This window comes from Amblyraja radiata, chromosome 23 (assembly GCF_010909765.2).
Source record: "Amblyraja radiata isolate CabotCenter1 chromosome 23, sAmbRad1.1.pri, whole genome shotgun sequence".
Taxonomy (NCBI): Eukaryota; Metazoa; Chordata; class Chondrichthyes; order Rajiformes; family Rajidae; genus Amblyraja; species Amblyraja radiata.
The window spans coordinates 23,758,389-23,786,291 of record NC_045978.1 but is presented as its reverse complement, the minus strand read 5'-3'; the positions used below and the strand labels follow the sequence as shown (position 1 = coordinate 23,786,291).

Genomic DNA, 27,903 nt, shown 5'->3' with positions numbered 1-27,903 from the left:
TGGGAAGGTCTCCAATGATGTAGATGGGAGGACAGCACTGATCTCTAGAAGGTGTGCAGGCTGACAGCTGTTCACCCAAGCAAAACCTCAAATGCGGAAATCACACGCTGTTACAAAAAACAATGATGGGAACTTAAATTAGGAACTGACTGACAAGAATTCAGATTATATTACCCGTCCTAAAGATTACATTGGGTTTAAAAGTAGTATTTATTTAATCAATAAAAATAAAGTTAATTCCACCTTTTTAAAAAAAACGCAATTAAACAATACATTAGATTTTTATGGTAGACAAATTAATTATCTGTGTACATTTTCTACACCAAAATTCCACAAGGCTTGCCAAAGCAATGTTAAAATGTGTCTGAGGAAGAGTCCCTAAATATCACATATCCATGTTCTCCAGAGATGCTACCTGACCTGCTGAGTTTCTTCAGCACTTTGTGTCATTTCGGAATAGCAATTCTTGTGTTTACACTCAATTATAATTATTTACACTCCATTAAATGACAATCCTTTTCGAAGAATGTAGCATTAAAAGTTCTAGACGCAAGGTATTTACGAAAAAAAACGTAGTGCTGGAGTAACTCGGCAGGTCAAGCAGCATCTCTGGAGGACATGGATAGGTGATGTTTTATGTCTGGATCCTTCTTCAAATTCTAGGCTTTGAATGCTTTCTAGGCTCTCTGCCACCAACACAATGGCAGGAGGAAGGCTGAATGGTGAAAGTCTAAAAATATCAAAGAGATGTGTCAGCTCAAAGCCAAATATTGCAACGATTGGAGCTTTTGCCTTAGAACAAAGTAGTTCTGACCCAGAAGAGGATCAGTGAGCCAAGAATTGGAAGTCAGAGGTATTGGATTTTGGGATGCCAAACCAGGGCATGATCTACATGGTGAATGGCAAGTCTCTGGGGAGTGTTGTAAAGCACAGGAATCACTAAAAGTGCAGGGATATTGTTCCTTGGAAGTGGTATCCCAGGTAGATAAGTCAGTCAAGAAGGCATTTTTGCACAAGATGTTGGCGAGGCCACAGCTGGAGTATTGTGTTCAGTTTTGGTCACCTTTCCATAGGAAAGATATTAAGCTGGAAAGAGTGCAGAGAAGATTTCTGAGAATGTTTTCAGGACTAGAGGGCCTGAGCTATAGATCATTGCTCGGCCTCTTTGGAGCGCAGGAGGCCGAGCAATGATTTAATAGAGATGTATATGATCAAGAGCGGAATGAATAGAGTAGATGCACAGTCTTTTACCCAAAGTCGGGGAATCAAGAACCAGAGGACATTGGTTTAAGGTGAGAGGGGAAAGATTTACTAAGGAACCCAAGGGTTTTCACTCACGGTGTGGTAGGTTAATGGAACGAGCTGCCAAAGGAGGTAGATGAGGCATTTGGACAGGTACATGGATAGGAACGGTTTAGATGAATATGGTCTAAATGCGGGCAGGTGCGACTAGTGTAAATGGGGCATCTTGGTCGGTGTGGGCAAGTTGGGCTGAAGGGCCTGATTCCGTGCCGTATGACTATGATTTAAGAATCAAAACTACATTGTAAATTAAATTGCACTTCAGAGATACTCTATGATTTACCTGGTATATTGTCAGGTCTGGAAGGGACAGGAGGTGGAGGCCGTAAGGGTCTCGGTGGCCTTACGGGCATTGAGTTTGGAGACGGTGATGGAGTACCTCTGCCATTTACGTTATGTTCACCAGCAGAGCCAGAGTCCACCGAGCCTTCTTGTGAGATGGCGTCACCATTTGCACTGGAAGAGATCATAGACACTTGATCAAAATTCTGGCACGCAGAAAGAAATTAAACTCAACCGATACTCTCCATGTCAAATCATCAACAATAAAAAGATTTTCAAAATAACCTGCATTGAGATATAATAACCTATGAACCATTACACAAAAAGGGCTGTGATTTAGAACATATGCAAGTTACATTGGCTGCAGTAGTCTTAGATAAAAACAGAATGTTGACATACAAAAATTAAAACATAATTTTCTCTCCCACACCCTGAAAGCACCATTTGATTCTTTGGCAATATGCTGGAGTAACTCAGCAGGTCAGGCGTGCTGCCGGGAGAAAATGGATAGGAGATGTTTCGGGCCGGGACCGTTCTTTTCCACAGAACATGGAACCGTGCATAACAGGAACAGGCCTATCGGCCCACAATATCTGTGCTGAACATAATGCACTACATTGTTGGTGTCTGGAATAATGCATCTTCGACAATAGCTGAGGACAGTGCATCTGTAATTTCAATGTGCATTGAGGGATAATTTTTATGAATTAAGATAAAAATGAGCTAAATTGTAAAAACGTTTGGGGGGGGGGGGGGGGGGGGGGGGGGGGGGTAAGCAATCTCACCATATAATAACATACAATCCACAACACAGAGAAACAAATCTGATGATACTACTATTATCTAAAATATTGATTTTTAAGTCCAATGTTTATGAGCATTCCAAATCAGCGTGACTTCATCAGTCCCCATTAACTTTTCACATTTTTGGTGAAATTATGATGTCAAAGTTAATCTGTGCAACTGGTGTTTTAGTAGATCAGAATGAAATGGAGGTGGTGCTGCACAGTGCCATGAAGTCTGACAAGTAACAACGACAAACTGAAATTATATCGCCTCTTAATTATAGCAGAGTTCCCAAGGTGCTTCTTAGGAGCACAGTCAAATAAGATTTGACACCAAGCTACACAAGCAGCTGCCAGGAACATTAAACTGTCTTAGATAGAAAGGAGAGTTTAAATGAGTGTTATTGGTGAATTACATAAATTCCAAGATTTGCCCACGTCACACAGACATTGACGTGGGCAAAAAGATTATTAGGAGGCCCCACCCATTCTGTTCTCTTCAACTTGAATTCGTGCCAAATTCAAGTTGAAGGGAACAAAATGGGAGAGGCCTCCTAATAATGAACCAGGAAAGGAAAATCCAGTCATAAAAAACTTGAACGAGCATTTCAGAGATCAACCCACGGTTGGGGGATAGTGAACCCATATTTTGACAGTGGAAAATGGTGGAATTAGTTGTGGAACAAATGCGGTGTTAAGCTAAAGAAAAATGTAACGCTACAAATGCAAACATTCGGATGCGGTTTCAGAGTACAAAGGTGCTTAGAGACTGGAACAGAGAATAAAGAAAATTAAATCAGTTTTGCCAATGGAAGGAATTTGCAATGTCAGAAATTCAATGGCAACATAATATAGTTACTTGAATAGTAAGGGAAGACTTTAGTTGATAGCTCGAATAGCTCAGTGGGATCCACACCTTTGGGTCAGTTCAACAATAAAATGCATGGTGACAAAAGGAATGGTTAGATGGCACGGTCCCCTGCCATGCCAAAGGCCGCTATCGTCCTTTAGAACTTGAAAGGTTTTATTTGCATCATTTTTTTTTAGATTGTCCAATTTTGTACCAAAAATGGAGTACCCTTGGTACTGAAAAATACTTCGTAAAACATCCTAAATTGCCAGGGTGAGTAGAGTGATTTTTATCTCTTTTTAAATATGAATGCACAGGATTAGAAATGTGTTGAAAATATGGATTAATAGTTTGGTGATACTGAACTTAGATATCAATAGTCTGTAATATCACATCATAGGAATGGGTCAAGTGTAAAGTACAAATAAGGAACTGAAGATGCTGGATTACTTGGAAACTCATCAAAAAGAGTAGTTTAAAGAGGGCTTGGGAAAATGTACTACAGATTTAAAACACTCTCATCCAGTACCCTTAGGATCTGAAAATCCAGACCACAGAAATTGCTCCCGATCACCTTCCTCTGAGCAGGAGGAAGTATAAGATTGACACAAAGAGCTGGAATAACTCAGCGAGTTACTGCCTGATGCTGCCTGATCTGCTGAGTCACTCCAGCATTTTGTGTCCATCTTTAGTATAAACCAGTATATGCATTCCTTTATATTATGTTCTTAAGCATAGACACTTTCCGGGTTAAGCAAGGGTTCTGAGAACTGTCAGTAACATGAAGTTTCCGTCAGTCAGAAATGTTGTCGGCTGAGATTGTAAAAGTGGCCTAAGTAGGTTAATTTGCTAGAGACCTTAGTTAAAATTAGTTACCTTAGATTTGTACTCCAGATTCAACACATGCCAGACTACAGGAATTACCAGCCCATAGATTACCAGACTGGAGGGTTCCAACCGTGCCATGGATGTGGCTTTTTACTACAATAAAACTGGATCAAATGGGTAAGTACAATAATGATGCTTTTGTTGGGATAGATTTCAAACCGACTATAATGCTTCAACAGGCCCTTCGGCCCTCTGAGTCCACGTCAACGAACGATCACCCCCTACACTAACACTATCCTACACACTGGGGACAATTTACAGAAGCCAATTAATCTACAACCTGTAGATCTTTGGAGTGTGGGAGGAAACCGGAGCACACGAATAATAGATTTCAATCAACTATAATGCTAAATAATGATTTCTGAATCTTTTGCTTTATTGCTCGACTGTGGATGTGCATCATCGTGGTCTGAAAAACAGGGAGGGATCTTTGTTCGTTCTTGTAGTAGCTTTATTATTTACAAGAAAATAAATGAAAGATCTCTACAGCTGCAAGACCTTACCTGGAGGGATTAAGTATAAATGCCTCACTACCACACCGGGAACCTTCACTTGTCGAGTTGGCTGTAAAAAATCAAAAGAGCGCACTGTTGTAATTAAGCTAGTTTATTGGTGATATAATAGAAGGGATGAATATGGGTTTAGACTTTAGAGATACAGTGTGAAAACAGGCCCTTCGGCCCCGAGTCCGCGTCAACCAATGATCACCCCCTACACCAACACTATCCTACACACGTGGGACAATTTACAGAAGCTAATTAACCTACAAACCTGTACATCTTTGGAGTGTGGGAGGAAACCGGAGGACACAAAGAAAAACCACGCGGTCGCAGGGAGAACGTACAAACTCCCTTCAAACTGCAGCCGTAATCAGGATCAAAGCCGGGTCTCTGGCGCCGTGGGGCAGCAAATCTACCGCGGCGCCACTGTGCCAGCCTAACTAGGAATTTGTTCCTCCTATCCATGCCAGCTATCACATAATCTTTTGAATCCACATATGTTAGAGAAATATAATTGTCGTTAATTTATTACCCAAGTATGTAAACATACAAGGATCTGGTATATCTAGTATAATGTAATAATCCTAAAACATATAAAGTCAAAGGCACATATTTAATGATATTTTACATTATATGCATCTAAAAACCAGTTCAATGGTGCATTTGCTTTCCAAATGAAGGAATGCACATTTCTCTTGAACAAATACGTACACTGTGCTTTAGCTAATGTCATTAACTCAAATCATTTTCACCAAATTCATGAACTCTCATTTTTATCATCTGTGCTACATAATAAACAATCTTCACAGAAATTAATGAAAGCAATAATCTGGCCAATGCATGCAATCATTTATAGTTGGAGTTTTTTTACATCATATAGGGTATTTGAAAAAATGTCTTTGGCCATAGCATTGTATTAGAGAAAGTTTACAACTGACCAACTGCAAGCATTTACCTGGCAACTTATCCAAGTTGTTAAAAGTCTGGCAAAGTGCAGAGAAGGATTAATCTAAGATACAGAATTATTTCAATGGAATGTCCCCACAGCACAGCAAATGCAGTTTAATTTTCTTACTTACTTGTTGCAGCTGTAAAATCTCCATTTGTCAGGACTTCAGGATCTACAGTTAATCCATCCAGGGATATAATAAGCTCACCACCGTCCACAATCTCACGGTCATTGTTGAGTGGTAACTTTATAACCACGTTTTCAACTGGGGAAAATAAATAGAAACATATCAAGAAAATAATAGTGCACTAAATGATTTATTACATGTATCAGGCACGTGCTGTGAGTAATCACTCAGGGCAGGCACTAGGCAGTCAGTCGGCTTTTTGAAAATTGTAAAAATCCGCGCACGTGCAGAAAGTCGTGAAAGACGCGCACGCGCAGATTGGTCTCCTCTCCTGTGGGCATGCGCAGCACCTTGCACGCAGTCCACGGTGCAAAGGCAGGATTTCAGCTGCCTTTATTGCCCGTTGTAAGAGAAGGCTTGAAGCAGCGTCCACGGCATGCGAGTTGAACATAGTTACGCGTATTATATGTACTGCGGATGAAAGGCACGGGTGAATTATGCCTACCTAAGATCGATTATTAAAATAACCATTTAATAATAAATAGGGAATTCAGTAAATGAATTGAAAATCCTTACTATTTATATTTAATAATTACCTTTTTATAATTTTAGTCAGGGTAGGCACTGCCTACCTTGCCTACCCCTGACGGCACGTGCCTGACCTGTATGAAGACTGGTTGATATCAAAGCATACTATACAGGTCTGTTATTGTAAGTAGCTATCAAAAGTAAGTTATCAAAATAGTTGACATAATTACATTTCTCAGCCATCATATTGACCATGAATATTCATTTATATCTCATCAAGTGCAGGTTATAGAAAAGGATTATCCATAATTAAATTAATTGAATATCAAAATGAAAACATAAAAAATGGAAACTTAAGTTTTAGTACAGTCTATATGTTTACAGAAGCATGTGTCATCAGAAGGGGGGGGAGAGAGGGGGCGGGGGGGAGAGAGGGGGCGGGGGGGGAGAGAGGGGGCGGGGGGGAGAGAGGGGGCAAGGGGGGAGAGAGGGGGCGAGGGGGGGAGAGGGGGGGGAGAGAGAGATCCAGATGCACTCTGAATTTTCTCTGTAGGTCACACTAATATAAAAAGATCATACTAATGCTCAGCTTCAATGGGAAATCTGGCCTCTATTTTAAGCAAGCATTGTTGGTGATGATTCAGTCTTATAAAAGTATATGGAAGTAGCGCCATTAATTCAAAACAAGAACCAGTCCGCAGAATCTCAGAGATCTATGTTCTCCGGAGATGCTGCCTGACCCGCCTTACTCCAGTATTTTGGGTCTTTATGTAAACCAGCATCTGCAATTCCTCGGATCTCTTCTAATGTACATTGAAAGCAGTAATCAGTTCGAGATTAAAAGGGTGGGTTTGCAAACAAACAGGCTGTTGACTCATGACTATGACTCATTACTGCACGAGGACAATGTAAAACAATGAGATATGTTAGTTGGCCCCAGGAATCTTCATCTTAAGTTATTTCACACCATTGAGATAGAGGGGAGGGCACGGTGGTGCAGCTGTAGACCCGGGTTTGATACTGACTACGGGTGCTGTCGGTACGGAGTTTGTAGGCTCTCCCTGCGACTGCATGGATTTTCTCCGGGTGCTCCGCTTTCCTCTCACACTCCAAAGACATATAGGTTTTGTAGGTTCATTTGCCTTTGGTAAACACAGGCAAATTATCCCTATTGTGTACGGTGTGTTAGTGTACTGTATGCTAGTTGGTCGGTGTGGATTCAGTGGGCCGCAGGGCCGGTTTCCGCCCTGTATCTCTAAACTAAGGAAGCTTCCAAACCAGACTTATCAGTCACTTGGCACATCCAAACATGGTCAGAGGTATATTTGTCTGTCTATCAATAATGGGGTATTTGTGCTTTCAAGAGAGTCAGCCCTCACAACACTAATGCCAGTCTGGGTGATTGGGTTCCTTCCCTGTCCTCAGAAGTTATTGGACCATCCATATGAATCACATTGAACCAGCAATGGGCTTGGAACATTGAGGTGTCTTGTCAGCAACATTGTAACCATGTAATTCAATGGATCCTTTATCAGACTCTAAATATTGAAGAAAATCCAAATTAGGCTCTGTCCGATTTGGCCAAACCGATCTCCCAGTTGCCAAACATTTAACTCCCCTTCCCATTCCCATACTCACCTTTCCGACCTGAGCTTCCTGCACTGTGTGAGGCCACAAGCAAATTGTAGGAGCACAACCTAATTTCTCTTGTGCAACTTACAACCCAGCGGAATGAACGTTGATTTCTCCAATTTCAAGTAACCCCTGCATTCCCTCTCTCCCCACCCTAGTCATCCTACTGGTTCCACTGCTCGCATTCCTGTATCACTTCATTATCACCTGTACTTCAGCCAACAATGGACCATTATGGGCACCACCCTTCCTTGGTCATCCATTGCCGACTCCGATTTGTTCTGGCCTTGTCCCACCTCTAGTCCCATTTCTCCCCCCCCCCCCACACCTTACTTCCAGTCTGAAGAAGGGTCCTGACCCAAAACGCCACCCCTCCTTTTTCTCCAGAGATGCTGCATGACCTGCAGTGCAGCACTTTCTTCAAAATAATATTATTGTAGCTATTGAAATGCCATTGAATCTGCTGTTATCTTTTGATCTCAAGCATATAATAACGATATATTGTGTTTGAGGGGTTCTACCAAGAGAGTCTCCTACAGAACATCGGTTTCTAATCACTCTGGTGACCTTTTAAACTGATTCAGAGTAGGAAGGAACTGCAGATACTGGTTTCATACCAAAAATAGACACAAAGTGCTGGAGTAACTCAGTGGGTCAGGCAGCATTTCTGGAGAAAATGAATAGTCTTAAGAACAGTTCAGACCTGAAACGTTGGCTTTTCTTTTTCTCCAGAGATGTCGCTTGACCTGCTGAGTTAGTCCAGCATTTTGTGTCTACACTGAGACTTAACCTGGTAGATATAAAAGTCTTTATTCATGAAAATAGACTCATATATCAACCAGCGTCAGTCTTCGAGTGACTCAGTTTAAAAGGTCACCACAGTGATTACATTGCAATTTTTGAAGAGGAAGGAAAGGCAATTAGAAACTTTGCCTATCCAGCACCACTTCCCTGTGCCGCAACATGATGTCATGGCCAAAACCTAACATTAGAGCTACATGAATTGGAATAAACACTCCCAACTGAACAGCATGGTCTGGATTTCAATTGCAAAAGTACACAGAGTCAAGGATAAAAAAGTGGACTAATCCCCCATCACCAATATCATGTTGTGTGGGTCAAATTCTGCCATAGGACCCAAATGTGAATCATTAATTCTTTGCAAGTTAATTTCCCTTATAAGAAAAAAGTTATTTGTGAACAAAATGTGCTTCTTTTATATAAAAACAAAAGAACAGCATCTGCAGATGCGGTAAATACACAAAAGGACACAAAGTGCTCAGCAGGACAGGCAGCATCTCTGGAGAACATGGACAGGCGACGTTTCAGGAACACACAATGTCGCCGGGTCTGAGTTCTCCAGAGATGCTGCCTGACCTGCTGAGGTACTCCGGCATCCTTTGGGTCCTTTTGTGTTTCTTTTATAGCAAGTGTTCACACTAACTCGAGTAAATACCCTGCAATGCGTTCAGTAAATCTGCACTGTCAAGTTACTACCAAAATAAATTGAACAATTGAACCATGAAGTTACATAGTTACAAAAAGATGACAAAGTAATAAACCTTTCTACTCTCAGGGTTAGAGAACAATATATCCAAGAATACATGCAGTGTGGTTTAGCACTAAGCCAAACTGAAACGAGGACTAAAGTTCACTCACTGGGTAGTGGCAAGATAAACCAAATTAATAAAGCAATAATGTGAATTTATATTATATAGTTAAAAATATACTGCATTAAAAAATTATTGTTGGTGGACTGGCATACATTTATTCCTAAACAATTACAAAAACAGATTATTTGGTCATGAGCACTCTGCTGTTTGAGAAAGTTTGCCGCAGTATTTTCTTCGTGGCTGCCACATTGCCCTCACTACAACGCCAAAGTACTTGATAGGCTGAAAAATGTTTAGGGACATCTTGAAAGGAGTGTGAAAACAACGCAAAGTTTATTTTTTAAAGTCAAACTCTCAAGGCACTTTATGGGTGATTTCACTGCATAGAAATCGGCACAATGCTACCAGAGGAGAAATTAGTCATGTAACTAAAAGCATCTCAAATGACGGATTTTTTTTGAATATCTTAAATACACGGAGAGAAGCAGTCATTTAAGGAGGAGCTTTCTAAACTCAGGCCCCAGGCAGCTGAAGACAATTGCCAGTGGTGGATGGAGATGCCACAACAAGTCTGAGTACCTGGGCGGGGTGAGACAAATAATATTCTTAACACAAATCCGGTTCTGCAGGTTTGTATGTAGCATTGTCAGTCGAGGACTGGCATGGCTGAAGAACTCCGTACATGGTCAATAACTTGGTAAAACATGACAGGAATGTTGGCTATTTCAGAAAGATACTAGATGCCAGAGAGTTTGATATTACCTCCTAGGAGGAAAGCAAAAAAACTCGGTCATGCAATCAGTCGTCCACATGTCTAAAAATGCAAATCTACTTTATAATTTTAATTGGTTTGTATCCTGTAATCCAGCATCTACGTGGATATGACAGGTTTAGAGGGAAATGGGCCAAACACAGGCAAATAGCACTAGTTAGATGGGGCACCTTGGTTGGCATGGACTAGTTGGGCCAAATGTTGTTTCCTTGCTGTAATTTAGTTTACTGTCAAGTGTACTGAGGTACAGTGAAAAGCTTTTTTGTTGCATGCTAGCCAATCAGCGGAAAGACTATACATCATCACAATCAAACCGTCCAGTGTACAGATATAGGTTAAAAGGAATAATATTTAGTGCAAGATAAAGTCCAGTAAGGTAGATGGGAGGTCAGGACCACTCTAGTTGGTACAGGGATGGTTCAGTTGCCTGATAATAGTTGGGAAGAATCTGCCTGTGAATCTGGAGATGTATGATTTCACACTTCTGTCCCTCTTGCCTCGTGGGAGAGGAGAGTGTCTGGAAAATATCATGTTAAACCCACTTACATTTCAAAACAAACAAGAAAAATGTTGTTCTTGCAAGACAATCATTTAAAGATACAACATTACTTGCTTGCAACATGCCCAGTTCCAAAGAGAGGTTTTGGTAAATTGTAATCGCATGTTCTTGTTTTGTTATTGTTGTTCGTCCTTCGTAGTCGAAGAAGACCATGACTTCAGTGTTTTTGTTTGTGGGTGTGGAGGTGACTGGTGAGACCGATCCGGGCCCGGAAGGCTCACCCACATATGGGACACAGTTGGGTGGGCGCTGCAGTAGAAGCTGATGTGACTCGAGCCTTGCGCGTGGCGCGTTTCCTCTGAGCTTCTGCAGTGCGTTTCTTCTCAGCTGCACGCGCTCCTGTGGTGATCTTGTTTCGCCAAGTTGGGCGGTCCAGAGCAAGCGGCTCCCAAGTATTGAGATTGATGTTAAGGTCTGTGAGGGACACTTTGAGACGTTTCTTCTGCCCCCCAACTGAGCACTTGCCCCGACACAGTTCTGTGTACAACAGCTGTTTTGGCAGCCGACAGTCTGGCATTCGGATGACATGGCAGCCCATCTGGCTTGGGCTTTCTGAAGGAGGGTGTAGACGCTGGGGATGCCGGCCCATTGCAGGTCTTCCGTGTCCGGGATTTTGACCTGCCACGTAATGTGGAGGAGTCTGCGGAGACAGCGTAAGTGAAAGTGGTTGAGCTGCTTGGCGTGTCTGCTGTAGACAGTCCAGGTCTCACAGGCATAGAGGAAGGTAGTGAGAAATATCTTCACACGGTGGACCTTCATCTTGGTGGGAACGCCGAGTCCTCTCCCAAACATTTTCACGAAGTCTGCCAAGGCAGCGCTGGTCTTGGAGATCCTGTTGTTGAGCTCTGCATCTATGTTCAATGCTCGTGAGAGTGTGCTGCCGAGATAGGTGAAATTGTCGACTGCCAGTAGCTTCTGCCTCTTTACTGTGACGTGTGGCTCTTGGTAGGGCATTGCAGGCGCAGGCTGGTACATAACGTCAGTCTTTTTACTGCTGATGGTGAGACCGAAGTTGTCGCAGGCTCGTGAGAGGCAGCCCATTTTGTGCTGCATCTTCTGCTCTGTGCTGGCGTTGGGGGCGCAATCATCAGCGAATGCGTAGTCGCTGATGACGGTCTCCTTCACCTTTGTAACAGCCTGTAGGCGCCTGAGGTTGAATAACCCACTGTCAGTCTTGTACTTGACTTCCGTGACTACCATCCCCATAGTCACAGAAAGCATCAGTCAGTCATGGCGGAGAAGATCATGCTAAAGAGTGGAGGGGCAAGAACGCAGCCTTGCTTCACGCCGTTTGTCACTAGGAAGGCTTCCGACTCGTCTCCATCATCTAATACTTTTATCATCACGCCATCGTGGACAATAGTGACAGCCAAACTTCTCCATTATCTTCCACAAGCCATCTCTGCTGACCATATCGAAGGCCTTGGTAAGGTCAACAAAGGTCACAAAGAGGTCACTGTGCTGCTCTTGGCATTTTTCCTGGATCTGACGTGCAGCAAATTTCACGTCTACAGTTCCACACTCTGGACGGAAACCACATTGGCTTTCTGGGAGGAGACCCTGCTCGAGGTGTTGGAGAAGTCGGTTGAGCAGAAACCGAGCCAGGATCTTCCCCGTCACAAGATTGGCGGTTGCCTTTCCTCTTGTAGATGTGAATTGTGCTGGCATCTTTCAGCTGTTGTGGGACCTTCCCTTCATTCCACATGGACTGGAATAGCTCAGTCAGCCTCTGCAACATGACTGGGCCTGCTTTGTACACTTCAGCAGGGATTGAATCTGGTCCTGGAACTTTGCCACAAGAAAGTTGTTTGATAGCTTTTCTGACTTCTTCTGTAGAGAGGTTGTCAAGGTCCTGGTTGATCTCCACCTGAGATCACTCACTAAAGGACAGTCATTACATGAGGTGCCTGACCTGACCTGCAGATTACCTGGGGGCCGAGGTCAAAGAACAAAGGGGGAACCCAGCGTGTGGTGGCCGCCGAGAACAAGAGGGACCTTTGGTGGTGGTGGTGGTGGTGGGGACAAAGAAGGACCAACCATATTTAAGGATACTTTGTAACTTTGTCTGCGCCTTGTGACGACTTGTTTGTGTACTGTGCATGGAAAAACAGAGAGACTGTCACTGTGCCTTCATGGTACATATGACAATAAAGTATCTTATCTCATCTATCCATATTCCTTTTTTTTGGGTGATGGTACTACTTAGTTTTGGGAATTGTTATTTCATTAAATATGTTACATAATTGCAAATAAAAAGTGCTGGAGTAACTCAGCGGGTCAGGCAGCATCTATGGAAGACATGGAAGATGCTGTTTGGGGTCGGGATCCATCTTCAGCAGTCTGAAGAAGAGTCCTGACCCGAAACGGCGTCTATCCATGACCTCCATAGGATGTTGTCTGACCCACCGAGTTACTTCAGCACTATGTTTTTCCCCCTCTAAACTCACATCTGCAGTTCCTTGTGTGTCTCTTTATATAAATGCAAGTCTTGTTAACATTGAATTTAATTCTAGGAGTGCCAATTCAGCTCACTGTTCCTTCTTTTAGAGAAAACCAAATTCTTCAAACCTTGGCTTCCAATGAATTAAAATGCATCTACTACTTTCCTTTGTGGAAACTATTAAAGAGGACAACAAAAATGGTGAAATGCATAATCCTTTTGGGATTTGTTCCCTAGTTAGATTCAGATTCAGAAAACTTTATTGTCTGTCGCAACAGAAAATCTTCTTTGACGTGGCTCCACATACAAGCAGGACAATGTACTGACAAGCAGTCATACAACACAGACTTCTGCGAGCACACACAGTGTGCACAGATCTCAAAAGCAAGTACAAAGGTTACCGTGGTAGTCATACTTGCTGTCGTTAAATACCGCACTTAATGACTCTCAGAAAAACACTCAACTCAGAAAACATGCAAACATATGGGAGCAGCGCACCGCGAGTCGCTCACAGAGTAGCGCCCCGCCCCTTGGGTTGTCAGCAGCGATACAATAATAAAGAACACACAAAGTGTAGCACAAACATCCACCACAGCATTCATCACTGTGGTGGAAGGCACAAAAATTTGGCCAGTCCTCCTCCACTTCCCCCCCGTGGACAGGACCAGAGTCCAGAGTCAGTCCAGGATCCTTGTCCCAATTTCTAATCCATTGTCATATCACAGTTGGACTGACCCTTCAGTCAGCAAAAGACTTGGCAAAGAGCAGCAGTCTGTGTCAGGTTTATTACTAATCACATGCAATGAAAAAAAAGCAAGGATCTATTCCTGACAGCTGATAGTGGCAAGACTGTCAAGTAGCCAGAAACAAACTCACATTTCATATTATTAGATTTTAACGTCTCACAGACATCCAGAGTGGCTGATCCCAGCAGGACATCTGATTTCAGAGTCTGATGGCTCCATACCCTAAAAGTGATCAAGCTGAACGGTGTTATAATCCTGCGTAAATAAAAGAGAATGAACAAGTTTAAAAATAAAACCCTTCTAAAACAAAATCATATAACTTTCAAAGTTCTTGATAGCTTTCTTCCTCCATCTACAATCAGTCTGAAGAAAACTCCCGATCCAAAACGTCACCTATCCATGTTCGCCATAGATGCTGCCTGACCCGCTTAGTTACTCCAGTACTTTGCGTCCTTTTGAAGAAACCAGCATTTGCAGTTCCTTGTTCGAAAAATCAGACGGTGGTGGGTACCTGGGGATAACTTGCAGGATAAATTAATGGAGGTGGGTATAATTATAAAATTTAAAAGATATTTGGGTCAGTTCATGGACAGGAGGTGGTTAGAGGCGTTTGGCCAAATGAAGGCAAATTATACTAGCTCAGGAATGCACCTTGGTTGGCTTGGACACATTGGGTGAAAGGCCCCATATACATGCTGGACTGTGCTATTGCTGAAACAAAATCATGTAAACTTTAATGGTTGTTGATAGAACACCAAATCACATTGATGAGATGGAAGCTCAACTTGAAATGCGCTCTGTGTTGATCTCAACATGTGGTGATAAAGATAGATTGAGGGCCACAATCTACAGTAAAGAGTAGGGCTTGTTTTTAATCCACAAGTGTGTTATACTCATAGCATGGCTTAGCTTCTCTTTTAGGCAGCCCTTTAGGATCAAGATGACTTGCTTCCGCATTAGTTTTTTGGGGTTCCGAGGTGGCTGATGAGGTCAATGTGGGAATGTCAAACTCTTCCAAAAGCAGGAGGATTAGCAACAACCCGACATCGATTACCTGATATTTTACCATGACAAATGTCCATCTTTTGATCATTTCTAGATTGGAACCAGGGAGAAATGATCGGGCTGTTTTAGGAACTGAGTCTGTTTTCTAGCAACCTCCAAGGAAGACAACATTGGCTGGGTTGCTTACAACACTAAGTTCACATTACGTGGTCAATTGATGTCTTGCTGATTCGGAAGGAATTTTGAGCTGGGGAAACTGGATTCCAGCCAAAAATACCGACTCTTCAAATGTCACTTCAAAATTGTCAACAACCCTACTAAACACATATGGCATAACAATAGGATGAGCCTGGGTTATGGTGGCAGGAACAAATACACTCTTACAGTCAAAGAACTTACTCAAACTGATAACATTGGTTTTATTATCTAAAAATTCAAATATTTCAATAAATCATCCATATCTTTTTTATTTTTGCCCTTTGTTTCTCAACATGGAAAATAAGTCTATTGTGCTAATCGGTACTGGTAACATGAAATGACGAGGCATGTAAAATATCCAACATACACTGTGACTTGCTGTTTCCACTTGGGGTTGTGTGTGTTGGTAAGTTTCTCAGTTTTCTTTGACTGGCCATCAACTGCCACTTCCACATAGGGACTGGGCCCAAACCAGTTCTTCTTATTTTCCTTGAGTTTTGCACAAATGACTGCAACAAACAAAAAGAGAGGCTCTCTTAAACAAGGAGTGGGATTACATAGCCAAAATGTAAAGCCATCACAAATTTGACAACTGCACACTGAGATATAATTTATTAATTGTGAATCATTACTCAGCAGACACATGGAATCTTCCAAATAGCAACTATTAACAATCTTAACAACCATGAATTGCCTGGAATAAAGTCAGCATCTGCCCAGCCAGCAAACACTATCAAAAAGAAAAACACAAAGAGCAAACACATGGAAGTGAATGCAAGGTGGTGGTGTCAGAATGAAGGACATTATAAACAGCCTGAATTTACATTAAAAGTGAAGATGTCACTTTTGATGACAGTGGTTCTTTGAACCGTACTGTGATGTCTTTTCTCTCCCCTCCACTTTCTGATTTATGTATTTGTTTTGCCCAGGTAAGCAGAATACACAGAAGGCTATGCATTCTTACATCTAAAGTCTCAACTCGGTTTCAAAATCTGTGATAGAGTTTAGAATAAATGTCAAATCCTCAGATTATAATTGATCAAAAAGAATACATTTTAAATGTGCTGCAACAAGCATCAAAAAACTGGCACTTCGATGTTAAGAAAAACTATGTCCTATTGGGGGCAGATTGACCGTTGAATATGTAGCAGCATTTTAAAAAGCAGAGTAACCTAGTCTCCTGATCATGTATTTAATTAATCACTTGCAAAAAAAAAAAGCAAAAAAAAAAGCCAAAAAAAGGGGGGGGGGGGGGGGTGGAGCATATACAAATACCGAGACCTCCCGATCCAAGTGAATAAAATTAATCCTCAGAACCCACCTTTTATCCCAAGTTGTGATTTTGTTGCGTGGTTGCTTACTGAAGCAGAATTTGCACCATTTGTGGCCATGGTTCAGGCTCCGTGTGAACCTACAAAAAGAAAATCAGTTAAATTAAGTGATTTCAATACAATTATTTCATTAGCATAATTCAAACCCATTTAATAAAATGACAATAACCAATGAACCAATGGTCCTGAATTACAAGATGGAAAGAAAAGATAATCTCTTCCAAATAACACCCTCCGACCTAATGTTTCTACAATCGATAAGAGTGGAACACAGAATCGAAGAGTAAAGGTCTAAGGCACCATCCTATATTGAAATTCGAATACATTGAAAAGATGAATATTCCCAAATTACACTGCTTTAATAGATATATAGAAAAATAGACAAATAGGTTTAATAGTAGAAAAACATTCAAGTGGTCACAAAGCAATAACAGCCTGGAAAAATACTAATGAACATTTGATTTATTGGGCAAAACGCAAAGTGCTAGAGCAACTCAGCGGGTTGCAAAATAGATCAAGGAAGGATCTAGACAAGACTTTTGTCAATTGTATCATCAAACATAGTCATGGGTATATATATATATATATACGCACACATATACACACACACACACACACATATATATACTCCTGATAAACAGTTACAGTGTACTCACATAATTCAATAGAACCATTTGTCAGACTCAAATATTGAAGTAAAGAATGTCATTGCAGCTACTGAAAATTGTATTGAATTGCCTGTTGTTATCTTTGTTCTTGAGAGTATAAAAACTTGATGTGGTTCGATTTCAAATTCTACTGAGAGGTTCTCCAAGAGACTATTTGCTTCTCCTGATAAACAAAGACTTTCATATTTAGATTAGATTTGAGATTCAGCACGGAAACAGGCCCTCGGCCCAAAGAGTCTGCGCCGGCCATCAATCTTCGTACACTAACACTATTCTACACACACACACACACACACTAGGAACAATTTACAGTTTTACCAAGCTAATTAAGCTACAAACCTATACATCTGGAGTGTAGGACACGGGGAGAACGTACAATCTTCATTCAGACAGCACCTCCACCACTGCGCCACCATGTCAATAACTTCATTCTCCGAACGAGCCATTTGACAAACCACAACACAGACCTTTCGAATTCATTTATTGTATGAGCTAATTTTAAGACCATCAGCCATTTGGCCCATCAAAATGCTCCCCCATTCGATCATGGCTTATGTATTTTTTTGCTCCCTCAACCTCATTCTCCTGCCTTCTCCCCATAACCTTTGACACCCTTTGCTAATCAAGAATCTATCGATCTCCGCTTCAAAAATACCAAATGGCTTGGTCTCCACCGCCGTCTATGGCAATGAATTCACAGATTCACCACCCTCTGGCTAAAGAAATTCCTCTTCATATCACATATAATTATTGTACACAATGACTCTCCCGTTTGAAGGTGGTGTATAAATGTAGCACTAGACGACAATTTCTGAATGTTTGGCTCTCCTGGAACGCATCTGCTACTGTACATTAAAAAGATACAGGAAGATAGAAGTTTGAGTGTATTAATAAAACAAAAGTTTCCAGTGGCCTGTGTTGAAAGAACAACATATTTTGTTGCATTGGCTCCAATTACTAAATCAGTTAGGAGATTCTGTTCCTGCAAAAAGAAAGACAATCCAATTTAAAAAAAAAAAAAATTTTATTTTTAAAAGACCTAGTGTTTTCTTTGGAGCAAAAGCATAATTGAATGCTTTTGATTCCATCACAGGCCCGTTCCATCAAAACATATCGCCACTGGCCCATTGCCAAACAATTGCACATCCCCAATCCTTTCCACTCATCACTTTAATTTCATGTTTCATGCATCTTGTGCTTGATGACTGTTGGCAGATCAATTTCCCTCCTGGGATAAATAAAGTTCTATTGTATCACATCATATAATTACTTTGATCAAAACTTTCAATTTTCGGAACTTAGAAAGATGTATATTTTCCGCAAAGAGAGAGGTTAGAAGTTCCAGTTGGAGACAAACCCACTGTGCAGCACTGAATGTTCACCACACCAAGAATGTACTTTGCTGTAGATACAAGTAGTACAGGAGTTAGTAGCATGGAGTCCATGAACTGAAGTTAATGGAGGCACAAGGAACTGCCTAGGCTGGAAACTTGAGCAAAAACACAAAGTGCTGGAGTAACTCAGCAGGTCACCTGACATCATGATGAGGAAATGGGTAGGTGATGTTTTAGGCAGGGACCTATTCATTCCCTTCACGATGCTGTGACCAACTGAGTTATTCCAATGCGTTGAGTTTTATAATAGAACTTAGTGATCTAACCAAACCAAAATAATAGCTTCCTTAGAGCTTTCGTAAGTATCATCTTGGTGCTTTCCTTCAACGCTTACAAAAAGGCAAGTACTGATGGAGATCCTGATGTGTTTGTACATGGAACAAAACTTAAAATTGTGCATGAGTTTAAATATTTAGGAATCGTGATCGATTCACAGCTCTGCTTCAAACAACAGGTGAAAAGAACAGTAAATTTAATAAAATTTAATTTGTCCAACTTTAGATATATTAGAAGTAATTTAACTATTGATTCAGCCAAACTATACTTTAATGCAATGATTGTGCCATACATGACCTACTGTATAACAACTTGGTCACTGGCATGTAAGCCCACACTAAAGCCTGTTGAAATTGCTTATAAACAAGCCCTAAAAACTCTTGACAAAAAGCCCAGAATGTACCATCACTGTAGCATCCTGAAGAAATTTGATCTGCTGAGCTGGGAAAACGTAATAAAATATTCGGACGCGATTTGGTTTACAAAATCTTCCGTGGACTAGCCCCACCTCCGTTAAAGGACTTCATAAAGAAAAACACAAATAGGTCGACAAGAGCAGCCTCCAGGGGTGATTGTATAGTCCCGTTTAGGAAAAGTGTCTTTAGGCAGTCAGTATTTTCATATCGAGCGTCGCAGACCTGGAACGCGATACCATGCGTCATACGGGATCTGCCAACCCTTACCTCATTTACCAAATATCTAAAAACATGGTTACTGCAAAATCAAAATTGCAATCATAATCTACCTTAAAATTATCCTATGGTACTCTTTTATTGCTACTTTTTAACTTTATTGTTTGTTTTGTTTTTGTTTTTGTCTTTTGTTTTTACCTTGTTTGGGATGTGTTTACCTAAAGATGGAAATTAGCTACTGGCTATAATCTTGCATATTACATGCAAATGTTTATTAATATGCACTGTCCCTAATAAAAATCAATTCAAAATTCAATTCAATTCAACAAGAACAGAAGTTTGTTTTACATAGAAACATAGAAAATAGGTGCAGGAGTAGCCCATTCGAATCATCACTGCCATTCAATATGATCATGTCTGATCATCCAAAATAAGCACCCTGTTCCTGCTTTCTCCCCATATCCCTTGATTCTGTTAGCCCTAAGAGCTATATCTAACTCTCTCTTGAAAACATCCAGTGAATTTACCTCCACTGCCTTCTGTGGCAGAGAATTCCAGATTCACAACTTTCTGGGTGAAGTTTTTCCTCATCTCAGTCCTAAATGGCCCACCCCGTATTCTTATGCCCCTGTCCCACTTAGGAAACCTGAACGGAAACCTCTGGAGACTTTGCGCCCCACCCAAGGTTTCCGTGTGGTTCCCGGAGGTTGCAGGTAGTGGAAGCAGGTAGGGAGACTGACAAAAACCTCCGGGAACCACACAGAAACCTTGGGTGGGGCGCAAAGTCTCCAGAGGTTTCCATTCCGGTTTCCTAAGTGGGACAGGGGCATTACACTGTGACCCCTGGTTCTGGACTCCCCCAACATCGGGAACATTTTTCCTGCATCTAGCCTGTCCATTTTGAAGTTAAATTGTTTTTACTGGAAAAATACCAAGTTGTAACTTTGTAGTATGTCAATGTGTACTGTAAGTGCATAATGATATGTGGCTTGGGACCTTCATTGACCCACATTCACTCATTTTTTAAACAGTTTTTGAAAGTATCAAACTAATGTCCTTTGAATGATCCATGATTTAATATAGCACAACAGTTCTAAACTATCAAGACTATTAATAAAACAAAATTATTTTCAATTACATTGTTATGCACAATTTAATAAATGATTCCCAGATTCTTGTTTTCATCATAAGAACATTACAATAATGGAGCAGGATTGGGTCACTCGGCCTCTGAACACTGGCCTGCCAAACATGCCTCTTTGATGCCAGTTCCCTCAATTCACTGACCTCTTAAACATTTTTCTACTTCTTCATATACCAGAATGGTATAGCCTCCACAAACATCTGAAATAATGGATTCCAGATTCACCAACCTCTACAAAAAGTTCACTAAAACTTCAGTTCTAAAAGACCGCTCCTAACTCCAGAATATCTGCTCTCACCAAAATTATGAGTAGAATTAAAAGAGTTTCACTGTTTTTTCCCCCTGTTTGAGATTTGGGTATTACTGGAAACATTTCAGTATCTATCATTTCATGCTCCCTCAGTACTTTGTATGTTTCAATAAGATAATCTCTGCTTTTCTAAATTGCAAGGACTATAAATACAATCTCTCATTCCAGTGATTTTTTTTGTGAACAGCCTCCAATGACTACACACCCTTTCTTTAATAAGGAGACTAAAATTGCACAATACTCCAGAGGCGAGGGCTGGAGGCCATGTTCTAGCCTGGGGATCGACTGGATCAGCCGACGTTCCAAGAGATCAAGCGCATGGTCTGGGCGCCGCAGCACTGAGGAAGCCTACAACTTCGCCTGGCCAAGCAACACAATCAGGACAACAGGCCTTCATGGACCGCTGCACTTAAAGCAATTTGCACTTCGAAAATGGCAGCAAAACCTGGCGACCGTTGTATATTATTTCAGTGGACCATTTCTATACACTTTCATGGCGAGCATATTGCCACATGTACCAATTAAGGTGCAGTGAAATTCAGATTGCCATAGTCATACTAATAAAGAGCAAGACACATTTTTTTTTAAAAGAACATCCTTCACAGCGACTCCCACAGTATAAAAAGTTCAATCTTCTTCCCTTTTTTGTTCTCCCGCGGTCAGGGCACTTGAACCTTCCGTTATCGGGGCGATCTTGGCTCCCGCAACCGGCGGACGAGCCCTCTGCATCGGGGAGATCAAGCTCCCGCGTTGGGGGGGGGGGGGTTTCAGCTCCCCGCACCGGGCGATTGGACTCCCGAGTCGGGGCTGGTCGAACCTCCTGCAGCTTGGAGCTTCCAGACATCAGTCTCTACCCGAGATTGCGAGCTCCCGGATGCTGAAATCCACAGGCCGCAGTTGGAGCATTGATCCCAGGCAAGGGATCACTGGCTCAGATGGCAAGTCCACGGCTCGCGGTGGGGCTCAAAGTTAGTCTCGAGCAAGGTCGCCAGGTCCATGATGTTAGCCCGCAGAGCGACCGGAGATACGATCAGGAAATAAAAAGCACCTAACACAAGGTAAGAGATTGAAAAACGTTTCCCCCGAACCCCCCCCCCCCCCTCCATATAAAACAAACCAAAGAACATTAAGAAATACTTTTAAAAACACACTAAAAATAACAAAAAAAGATGAAAAGACAGACAGACTGTAGGCGAAGCTGCCATCGCTGACGGCGCCATCCGGTTGCACTCAATCTAGGATTGTGCTTATGTTTAGTAATACTTTGCTGAACTGTTTGCATAAAAGAAGTTATCATATCTCGGTACGTCACAATAAAGAACCATTGACCATTAGAGCAGGTGTGGCATGACCAATATAATTGCATCAATATTTCCGTTTCTATACTCCAACTCTTTTGCATGACATGCTAATATGTCATTTGCCTTCTAACCATTTGCTGCTCTTGTCTGCTGACTTTCTGCAATGCAAGAACACCTAGATACTTCTGCAATTCACTCATCTGTGCCTTTTCTCCACCTAGATAGCTGTCTGCCTCTAGATTCCTCCTATTGAAGTGAGTGACTTCACAATCTTCAACATTAAACTCCAGTTGCCACGTTTTCACAATACACCCAACCTATGTATATCCTGTTACAGAGTCCAAATATCATCTTTACAATATGCCCTCTCGCCTACCTTTGTATCATCATCAAACCTGAATACCTTATACTTTGCTCCCTTCTCCAGATCATTAAAGTAGATAGGAAGCAATTGTGAGCCAAAAACTAAACCTTGGCGTAGATCCTTCCAAGCTGGAAAAGATCCATGAAGTCTCTTCAATGCCATGTTCACTATTTCATTTTAGTCTTAAAATAGCAAGCCTGCAACCATTTAATTTTGCTTACAAGTTTGAAGTTACAAATCATGCATTAATTGCTTCCAAAAAAAAGTTCACTTATTTAACGCACACGCCCCAAATAGGTTTTCAGTAATTATTCCTAGGGTGTGGACAACACCATCAAAGTAGCACAAAGTGCTGGAGGAACTCAGTGAGTCAGGCAGCATTAGGGGAAAGAAAAGACAGATGACATTTTGACATCAGGACTCTTCTTCAGGCTGATTGTAGAAGGGGGCAGAAACCTGGAAGAGAAAGATGGGGGCAAGACAAAGACCCAAAATGTCACCCATCAACAATTAGACTGATGGTCCCTCCATTGGTGTTGCTTTGGCCCCTTTGGTTCACCAAGTCCGTGCCGACCACGGTCACCCGTACATTAGTTCCATCCTACACACCAGGGACAATTTACAGAAGCCAATTAACCTACAAACCTGCTTGTCTTTAGAATGTGGGAGGAAACCAGAACACCCGGAGAAACCCCACACGGTCACAGAGAGAAACTACAAACTCGGTACAGACAGCACCCGTAGTCAGCTTTGAACCCGGGTCTTGTGATTTACTCAATACTGCATCTGCAGTTCTTTGTATCGCTGACAAAATAACAGGGCATCCATTCCTGAACTTAACAGTGTTCAAAATTACTGGCCCAGTATCACAACCGCTAGGTTACTTTACACTCGATAATGCATTCTATGTAATGAATCATTTTGAAGTACAAATGACCAAGTCTATTGTGACAGTAATTTTCTTCACAAGATGAGTGATCATTAATGCTTTTTATACAGAAAGATGGTGTAATTATATAACACCTTCCACATCCTTAGTTCATACCAAAGTGCTTCATCACGAGTAAGTTATTTTGAGTCACCTCCTTTGCCCTATTGGCAGGAAATCACCCGTTCATCTACTTTGACTAATTCATAAATGTTGGTGAGAACACTAGGAAAACTCTTGAGAGACAGGTAAATGTCTTCATCTGATAAATGATACTTCATGTTGAACTAAAATATGTATTCAAGTCCCTATCAAGCCAACAATCGCAACAATTTGAGAATTGTTCTGAACACTCCCCTGTGTGGACTGAACACTCCCCTGTGTGCCTGGGTCCTGGATTTTCTCACCACCAGGCCACCGGTGGTCAAGATGGGGAGACAACCCTCCAACACCCGCACCCTGAATACAGGCCCCCGGCTCACCCCCCCCCCCCCCACCCCCCCAGGGTCGCGTCCTCAGCCCCCTACTGTGGGCTGTATGGCCAGGTTCAGCTCCAATTCCATCATCAAGTTTGCTGATGACACTGTGGTGGTGGGCCTGATCTCCAATAACGATGAGAAGACCTACCTGGAGGAGGTGGTTGACTTGGCACTCTGACCTGGTGTCAGAACCAAAGATCCTATAGCAAGCAAGGTAGCCCACTCGACGAAAAAGACGTAGTACGGTCATGGGCAGATTTGTGGGTAATTTTTGGCCCCATTTCCATAACCGGCTTCCGTCTCCGCACCAAAGATCCCATAGCAGAGCAAAGATACTAGTGCTGAGACGGAAGCCGGTTACGGAAACATCCTCGTAAAAATAAAAGTTCTTTGGTAAAAATCTTCTCCCCATTTTCAGAATTATAATTTCTTAACACAAACTGTTCCCCCGCAACGTTGATTACACTGCGAGTTGGTTCGGGTTACCGAAATGGATGAAAAAAAGGCCCACGTTCCGCTCCATTGCGTACTACACGTTAGCCCATTACATTTAGCAGGAGAGGATGAGACGGAGTTTACAGGCCATTAGGACTGTAAACTCTAGGGACTAATTTACTGTTGTGTCTTTTTTTTAAATGTAAATACTTGTTCTGTTGTTTTGCATAATCCTGTACTTTCATTTCACAGTACATCTTGTATGTACATGTGACAAATAAAGTTGACTTGACTTGATAGACAACACCAGAAGAGTTCTAGATTTCTTCATGTCGACCCATTAAATTTGTTTATTGCACTTTAGTGAGATTGGTTTGCTATTGATATTATAGCTGACAGGCCTTATTTCTGAGTAAATGCATAGGAATACTTTCAAATGCAGCACACCAAAGTCTTCTTTATTTCAATAAAAGGTTGCCTGCAGGAAAATGCTTCACCGTTGTGCAACGTGCAATGAAATGTCAATAATGGCTTCACACTGTACCATCCATCAACTCTCCCCAAGGTTGGAGATTGGTAACCCTTGACTACCTACCCAAATTGGTCACATAAAATGTCAGTTATTACATTATTTGGGGTGCAATAAATGTTTCATCTTTTGACCTTCACCCTACCACCATTAGCTCCCCAACCCTTGAACATTCAACCAATGGGAGCAGTCTCTGTTTATTCTAAAAATCCATCATGCCCCTTTCACACTGGGCAAATGGAACTGGCTATCAGAGGAAGCTGCAGAGAAGGGTACAATATAACATTTAAGAGACAATTAGACAGGTACATGCAAAGGAAAGGTTTAAGGTGATATGGGCCAAAAGTGGTAAATAGTTCTAGCTTTGATAGGATATCTTGGTCGGCATAGACGAGTTGGGCCAAAAGGCTTGCTTCCGCTCTGTATGCCTCTGTGACTAATCCCACAACCTGAGCAACAAGACACGTTTCCCAAATAACATTCGTCAGGAACTCGGATTAACTAAAATGACTGATCAAACTGCAAATGAACAATAGCTATTGCATTGATATTAAATGTAACTACGTTACCATCACATGAATCTGGAGAAAGTACAGTAAAATAAGTATGTAAATAAGTTGCAAGAACTGTGGATGAAAACGCAAGCCCTAAGACACATTAGTACAGTAGTTTTCAGCTTCCCCCAATGTGACATGATAGGGGAGCAAGACACACTCTGGTTCCACCATTCACAACATTACCAATCGCGTTTCCAACATCAGAGGTGATCAAGCAAAATTATTTGGAAACAAAGAGAAACACTGCACAGCAAGTTATGTTGTGCAGTTCTCTTGCACCTATCAACACTAAGCATAGAGATACTGCCACTAAACTGATGACATCTCCTCGGAAAGATGCACTTGGGTGAACTGAAAGGTAATAATAATGATCCCTATAAACAGCTTAAAGCATCACTTAAGAGAAAAAGCACTGTCACAACAAAAAAAGACAAATTGTATTCAGAAAACTCTTAAGGGCTAGAGCCTAGATTATTGGAATCATGACAAGATTGCACGTACAAGCTATCACAGAGTTATTAAAACTAGTCACCATGATCACTTGCACAAACTTTGGTCTAGATGACATTCATTTCAATACTACAACCCAAGATCCTTGGCTTCAATTACACTTCCTTCCCTCGAGGCAGAGAGGCTCTTAGGAGAAGCAATTAATAATCGTTAGGACTTACACTGCAGCTCAGATTAGATGTTGACAATAGTATAATGCCTACTTGCCACAACATTCCCATTTTGTTCAGGTAACTGTAAAACAAATGATATTGGGAACTTGACACTTCTAAGGGCCGTAGTTACATTTAATATCACTTGTGAACCAATTTTGGACCACTGTTCTCACTCCAAAAGAAACATCTTGAGTCAAATTCCCTCTCAGGCTTCATCCTCATTAGATATTAATTGTGATAAAGGCTTGCCAAAATTTGTGACTACTTTGTCGAGTTTCCTCCCAAAAGGTTCACTCCCCACTACACCTGTACCAAAAATGTTTATTCCAACAACTTCAATGATCTCTTTAGCACCTCCACCACTTCCTGGACCCATGAAATGATCCCCAATCTGTCAAAACTCACTCTTCATCTTAAAATCTCATGTGCTCTCTTTCCTTGTGACACAGTTATCCTTCTCTCACTCAAAGCTTTGCAAATGAATCACCATAGGATTCTGTACTCACGCCCTTGGCATGGAGAATACTGGGACCACCCTTGTCAAAATCACCAGCGATTCCTTATATGATTTGCAAACTTGCTCTCCATCATGCTATACCCTCATTCGGTTGTTCCATTTGACCTAACATTTTTACAATTATTTCCTCTTCCAGTATTATTCTGCACAGCCTGCAAAACCTCAATCTCATGCTGTGTTTGCTCATTCTGCACCTGTTACCCGTTTCTAATACTTTCTGTGGCAGAGTTTGAGCATTCTCCCTGTGACCACTGGGTGCTTCAGTTGCCCCCGATATACCAAAGGAATGTGGGCTGGAAGTTCATTTGAATACGGTGGCATAGCGGTACAGTTGCTGCCTTACAGCACTAGAGACCCGGGTTCGATCCTGACTACAGGTGCTGTCTGTACAGAGTTTGTACATTCTCCCCATGGCTGTGTGGGTTTTCTCCGAGATCTTCGGTTTCCATACTCCAAAGATGTACAGGTTTGTAGGTTAATTGGCTTGGTGCATGTGTAAAAATTTCCCTAGTGTGTGTAGGTAGGATAGTGTTAATGTGCGGGGATCGCTGGTCGTTGCGGACTCGGTGGGCCGAAGGGCCTGTTTCCACGCTGTATCTCTAAAACTAAATAACTGAATACTATGTTATCCCTCAAGTGTAGGTGAGCTGTTCAATTTGTAGAAATTGGATTAATGTAAATGGGTGAAACAGTCAGCTCATCTGAAAGGCATGTTTTTGCGCTTCTGTGAAGGTCCCGACCCAAAACATCAACTATCCATGTTCTCCAGAGATACTGCCTGACCTGCTGATTGACTCCAACATTCTTGTCTTTCTCTGTTTCCATGCTGGTTCACTATGACTGGGTTGGCAAATGTAACTGACTTAAATCCAGCAATAAATGTTATGACTGTTGTCTCCTTTTCATATTAAGACAAGAATTTACAAAATGTGTTTTCCTCACCATAGAACAATCCTCTTTGAATTAGAATAGCATCTGTGAGCCACTGTGTATTGACCCAGTTGAGTGTTTTGCTACAACTCCACAAAAAGAATAACAAACCAAGAGTCAAATACTCGAAGCAATGAGTTTATCTTACATACAACAACTAATCCAGAAAATGTGTTTAAATTTAGAAACAAGGAACTGCAGATGCTGGTTAATACACACAAGGACACAAAGTGCTGGAGCAACTCAGCAGGTCAGGCAGCATCTCTG

General features: G+C 41.6%; 1 protein-coding gene across 2 annotated transcripts in view; it reads right to left on the bottom strand.

The window, feature by feature from the left end:
• Positions 1-27,903, bottom strand: part of itch (itchy E3 ubiquitin protein ligase) — a 76,335-nt gene that overhangs the window by 34,191 nt on the left and 14,241 nt on the right. For both annotated transcript variants that reach the window (XM_033041805.1, XM_033041806.1), the window contains exons 2-7: positions 16,498-16,587; positions 15,544-15,685; positions 14,104-14,228; positions 5,687-5,821; positions 4,611-4,671; positions 1,586-1,758 (exon numbers count right to left, since the gene is read on the bottom strand). In XM_033041805.1, coding sequence (XP_032897696.1) covers positions 1,586-1,758; positions 4,611-4,671; positions 5,687-5,821; positions 14,104-14,228; positions 15,544-15,685; positions 16,498-16,567 — 706 coding nt within the window. In that variant the 5' untranslated portion in view covers positions 16,568-16,587. The remainder of the gene's footprint in view (positions 1-1,585; positions 1,759-4,610; positions 4,672-5,686; positions 5,822-14,103; positions 14,229-15,543; positions 15,686-16,497; positions 16,588-27,903) is intronic.